Raw genomic sequence first — 5,962 nt, 5'->3', positions numbered from 1 at the left:
CTCCTCTGGACATGTCCAAACCACTGTCCCTCCTCTGGACATGTCCAAACCACTGTCCCTCCTCTGGACATGTCCAAACCATCTCAGTGTGTCCTCTCTAACTTTATCTCCCAGTTGTTCAACCTGTGCTGTACCTCTGATGATCTCATTCCTGATCTTCTCCATCCTTGTCTCTCCTAAGGAGAACCTCAACATCTTCATTTCTGACACTTCCAGTTCTGTCTCCTGTCTTTTTGTCCATGTCTCTGTCTCCAGACCATACAACATAGCTGGTCTCACCACTGTCTTGTAAACTTTTCTCCATCACTCCATCCTGCCTGGACTCTCTTCTTCACCTCTTCACCACACTCTCCATGTTCCTGGACAGTGGACCCCAAGTCCTTGAAGTCCTGCACCTTTGTGACCTCTGCTCCTTGTAGCCTCACTGTTCCACCTCCTCCCTCTCATTCACACATGGACTCTGTCTTACTACGGCTGACTTTCATTCCTCTTCTTTCAGGTGCATACCTCCACCTCTCCAAGTTCTCTTCCACCTGTTCTCACCACTGATCATGATGTCATCTGCATAAAACGTCTGTTTTTAAATTAACTCAGCTGCTGTTTAGTCACAGAACAAGAAAAAAATAAAATCGGATAAATCTTTGGACACTGAGGACAAAAATGTTGTGTGACATCCAGTGGATAAGTTTTGTGAATAAAAAGAAATAAAAACTAACTAACTAAATAAACCAGAGTCAGAACAGAGCCTGTGGAGCAGCCGGATCGGTTCTGTAAATCCAGAGTGAAAAAGTTAAAAATTGCTTGTGGACGAGTCGGGCAGTGGAATTGAACCTGAAGCAGAACGGCATCGTTGGAAATCCAGCAGCTTAATAAAGTTTTGTTCAAACCTTCATGGCTGTAGAGACGAACCAAACTCACCAATCGGACCGCAGTCCATCGAAAATCTGGTGTTTGGTTGTTTCAAGAGTTCAGAAGATTTTATTGTTTTTGTTTCAGTCAGTCGTTGGTGATGGGCTGTCGACCCTTCACTATTATCTCCAGAACCGGCGTCAGGTCCATCAGGTTCTTCAACATATCCATGATGTCTGGGTGCTCTCTGGCTCCTTCAATGAACTCCTCCAGGGTCATCTCACCTGTGGGGTCAGAGGTCAACAGGTATTACAGTTCATACTAGACCGATCAGCTGTTTGTTAGAGGAAGGACACAGTAGAACACGATCAGGACCGTGACCATGGGAACTTCTCAGATGGAACTGTAAACATCATGGTTTTTACCTTCACCCTTAACATCGATCCTCTCAAAAATGAGTGTCACGATCTCCTCGGGGTCAATGTCTCTGTTCCGTGTGATGTCCTGGATGGCCTTCAGGGGCGACAAAACCAGATGCTAAGATTGAATAACCTTAAAACCAAGACGAAGCATACTATAAACAAAAATCTAAATTCAATTCAGTTTATTTCTGTAGCTCCAAGTCCCAACATACAGCTCAGGGCACTGAACAAAAATATTCACATACGTTATAAAAAACATTTAGCAGATTGTGTTGAATCTTCACTTCAACAATATCCACAATAAAAACAAAACTGTCGTATGAACAAAAACGCAACAAGACAATCGGTACCAACAGAAACAGCAAAACGGTCATAATACCATTTATATAATCGACTTCAGGAAACAACACCGCATGACTGCTTCGCTAAAGGTTTTTAATGATGATGTTGAAGCTTTGGACACTGTCCTGCATTTTACTTAGACCTGTCCAAACCTTTGCTCCTGTAGATCATCACATCTTCTGCCACAAGCTCTCAGATAGTGGCTTCTCAGATCACACTGTTGGCTGGTTGTCAAACTATCTCTCAGGTCGAAGGCAATTTGTTCGACATAACTGTACTTCTAGCTACCTAATGGTCACCAATGGTGTGCCACAAGGCTCAGTTTTAGGTCCCATTCTTTTTACAATTCATATAAATAATGTAGGTCTAAACATTCTTGACGCATCCTTGCATCTCTATGCTGATGACACTGTTGTTTATTGCCGAGCTAACACAGTTGTCAGGGTTTTCCAGTTTCTACATTCTGCATCTGACATCATCCAGTCAGACTTGTTCCATCTCAAACTGCTGCTAAATGCTGACAAAACCAAAGGGATGTTGGTGAAGATTCTCAGTCATCCAGGACATGATGAATTCAAAAAGCGTTCAATACAAAAACAACTGGACTTTATTTGTAACAGAAGACGTTTCTCTCCTCATCCGAGGAGCTTTCTCTATTCAAAGAGCAGAGAGTGAGAGATTCAGGTTATAAGGCTGAGTGAGATAAGACACACACACACATGTAGATTGGCAGTTCACACCTAAACACCTAAACAGTAGGTCTTTGTTCCTCTTAATTCACAGTCGAGACCCCTCTGTTCCCATCAGGTGTGAAAACTGGCTGGGGATCTGTTTTAAAGTTGCATTATAGGTTTTTGAAGGTGGAAATCTGAGGCCTCCTCCTCTGTTAAGAGACGGCTTTTCTCTTTTTACATAAATTGCCTCCTTCACCCCCCTCTCAAACCATCTGTGTTCTCGGTCCAAAATGTGCACATATTGGTCCTCAAAAGAGTGTCCCTTATCTGTGAGGTGGAGGTGAACAGATGAGTCTTGTCCAGAGGAGGTGGCTCTCCTGTGTTGAGTCATGCGTCTGTGAAGAGGCTGTTTAGTTTCTCCAATGTAGAGGTCTGGACAGTCCTCAGTCCAGTGCAGCGAGAAGAAGAAGAAACTGGCCACAGATGCTGTCCAATCCGTCCACCTAGACTTGCCTGGCCTCTGGGTTACCCCAGGCTTCAAAACCGCCCAATTCCAGGCAGAACTCCTTCCAGAGCGATGGCCACTCCTCCCATCAGTCTGCCGAGCTCATCGTTGCTGCAGACAGCCAGGTGCAGGTGTCAGGGGACAATCTCAGTCCTTCCGCTGTCACGAGCCGCGTTTCCTGCTACTTCCAGGATCTCAGTGGTCTGGCACTCGAGCACAGCTGGCTGGCAGGTAGACAGGATTGTATCCACGGCGCCTCCTTTTCAACTCATTTGAGATTTGGGGCTGTAGCTGAGATATTATTTGAGCTTTTGAGATGTTAATCAGCTGTTCCCGTTTGTAAAAAACAAAAAAAAAAACTCCTTGTTATGGTCATTCATCATAATAAACGTACAAACAAAAAAAAGTTCAGTAAAAATTAGGGATGGGGACAATCCGGTATCTGTATTGACCTCCGATACCAGTATAATTTAAGTATTGTATTTTTCCGATCCATGATGCATGGCTGTGTCTGATGAAACGTATCCACATGTTCATTCAACCTTTATTTCTCCAGGTAAATCCCATTGAGCCTCGAGGACTCATTTACAAGAGAGACCTGATTTAACAAAGAAAGATGACAACAATGGACAACAGCTGTCTAAATAAAGGTTGAATGAAAAAAAAAGATATTAGACCATTGCATTAGGTAATACATTCAGCAAGTACTTTTACTTTTAATACTTTAAGCATTTTTAAAAGCAAGTACTTATTTACTTTTACTTAAGAAAAAACGTTAATGTTGTACTACTTTTACTAGAGTACATTTTTGTCTGTTTATTTGTACTTTTACTTAAGTACAGTGTTTGAGGACTTTCTCCACCACTGTCAGTTGGCTTCAAACTATGGGATGGATTTCCTGAACGTGTCTCATGAACCCAGAGTAATAAGACCCGCTCCACATTCAGGAAATCCAGTCCATAGTTTGCAGCAGCTACAACGTGAGGCCTGAGTTAGCAGCACTGTGGCTAACAGCTAACACACTTTCATGTAAACATGTCGCTGTGTGGAAGTATTTTACACTGAACACCACAAGACAAGACAGCAACGTGCACGGTCTGCAGAGCCGCTGTGCCGAGAGGAGGAAGCTCCGTCACGACCTACAATACGTCAAACTTAATAAACATTTGAAAAAGCAGCACATTAAAGAGCACGAGGATTGTTTAGCCAGGCACCGCGGTAAAGTTAGTTTTATGTTGGACGTTCAAGCTCCGTGGCTTCAGCGGTGCGTTCCTCTCGTTCAGTCCGAAGCAGACAGTCTGGTTTCAGTCTGTCCGTCTGGAGGAGCAGACTGAAACCAGACTGTCTGCTTCACAGCTTGATTGAATATTTGCAGCCAAGATCTAGTTTACCCTCCAGGAGATATTTATCAGTACAACAGGAGACGATCATAAAAAAATATATATGAATTGAAAAATAAAAGAACATTATATATAAAAAAGCGAAACAAAAACAGCTACATTATAAAGTGATGTAAAATACTAAAAACAGGAACATGTCTGTTGGTTTGTGCCATGAACTTAGCAGATGTTTGATGTTTGAAGACATTTAATCACTTTAATATTCACTTTAAAGCTGGGAATAAAAAAAACATGTTTTGTGTTAGAATTTAATTCTAACTTTGAAATTTATCCAACTTTACCTCAAGTTGCCTTTTTGGACATACTTGCATATATTTGTACAAATTGTACTTGAGAGGAGATTATTACAGTTTCATATAAAATCAATGATGATCAGGATATCGGAACTGGATCAGTATCGTCTGATACCCAGATTTAGGTATCAGGATCGGAAGTACAAAAAGAAGTGGATCGGTGCATCGCTAGTAAAAGTCCTTCCAGCTGCTCTGCATCTGACACCAGAGGAAACAGTCATCCAAAAACTGATTTACATCCAGACAAAGAGGAATAAAAGTCCATGAATCCATGATTCGTAAAACCGCACCATAGAAGCCTGAGACCGACCCGGCCCACTCATCAAGCAAATTATTATGTCCTGACCATTGTGAGCCGGAGCGGTCCCGGGCTCGGCTTAGAAAAGGCAGCTGTACATCATCACCACGACGGTCATAATGCCGACAGAAACACGTCTACAAAAGTCCGGGAACACAACGGGATCCATCAAAGCAGTGAAACGATCAAACACAACTGCACCCTTCGTCGTCAATCGTTTAACTTTTGATTTCCTTCTTAAACTCTGATCCAGACCAGCTCAGCTGGTTTTCATTTCTGTGTTAACAATAAAAAGATTTCATCTCGTTATATAAAACCAACGATCTGAAGACCACGGACAGTTTTTCAGTTCTGATGGACTTGTTCCTGGACTGGACTGTGCTGCTTCCTGTTGGATCCGTTGGACCTGGTACACTGGGTTCACTCAGCAGATTACCTCTGCTCTAATTCTGGAGATAATCCCGTCTTTCTGCTGGCTGGCTCAAGATCAGTTTACGTCTCTGGGAACTTTCAGTCGTTTCCACATTAAAAGTCTTAAACAGTTCGTCCACAGACGGCGGTTTGAGGGAAACGTGTCGGTAGATATCAAGTTTAAAACCCTTCATGGAACCAGGTTGAGGTTGACACGACACAGTCTGGGTGTAAATGGACAGGTAATCATTTACACCCAGTTCAGTCTCAAACTCAGCAGCACCTTTTATTCTGAAAGATCAGATTATAATCCAAAGGAAAATATTAGGCTCAGAGCAGGTTTGTTTGTGCTCAGTGTAAAGAGCTGATGTCACTCTGAGAGATTAACGTAATGTGTTTAATCTGTTTAATCTGTGAGATTAAAAACAGGCCTGGATTAGATCAGAGCAACGTTACGTTCACTCTGCACGATCAAATGGAACAACAATCAATTCAGTTCAGTTTATTTCTGTAGCTCCACGTCACAACAGAAGTCGTCTCAGGACACTCAGCAGAAACATTCATATTTAAAAATAATAATTTAACATTATTTATCATGTATACAAAGTCATTATTTGTTTACACAGCACTTTAAAACCAACAACAGGAAGTGACATCACAGAGGGCAGCAACAAGTCTGAGAAACATTTACAGTTTAACCAAAAACCACGAGAGTCCTTCAACATCCTGATCACATCTATTGATATATTTCTATCTTTTACATCCTGA

At 42.1% G+C, this 5,962-nt stretch overlaps 1 protein-coding gene across 1 annotated transcript in view; it reads right to left on the bottom strand.

The window, feature by feature from the left end:
• Window positions 1-952: 952 nt before the first annotated feature.
• guca1d (guanylate cyclase activator 1d) overlaps window positions 953-5,962 on the bottom strand; it is a 13,346-nt gene continuing 8,336 nt past the window's right edge. The window contains exons 3-4 of the mRNA XM_037687206.1: window positions 1,275-1,362; window positions 953-1,133 (exon numbers count right to left, since the gene is read on the bottom strand). Of these exons, the coding sequence (XP_037543134.1) occupies window positions 997-1,133; window positions 1,275-1,362 (225 nt within the window). The 3' untranslated portion in view covers window positions 953-996. The remainder of the gene's footprint in view (window positions 1,134-1,274; window positions 1,363-5,962) is intronic.

Source organism: Nematolebias whitei, chromosome 14 (genome assembly GCF_014905685.2).
Source record: "Nematolebias whitei isolate Nwh7 chromosome 14, NemWhi1, whole genome shotgun sequence".
NCBI classification, from domain to species: domain Eukaryota; kingdom Metazoa; phylum Chordata; class Actinopteri; order Cyprinodontiformes; family Rivulidae; genus Nematolebias; species Nematolebias whitei.
Note: the sequence above shows the minus strand (reverse complement) of the source record. Positions and strands in the feature narration are given on the sequence as shown.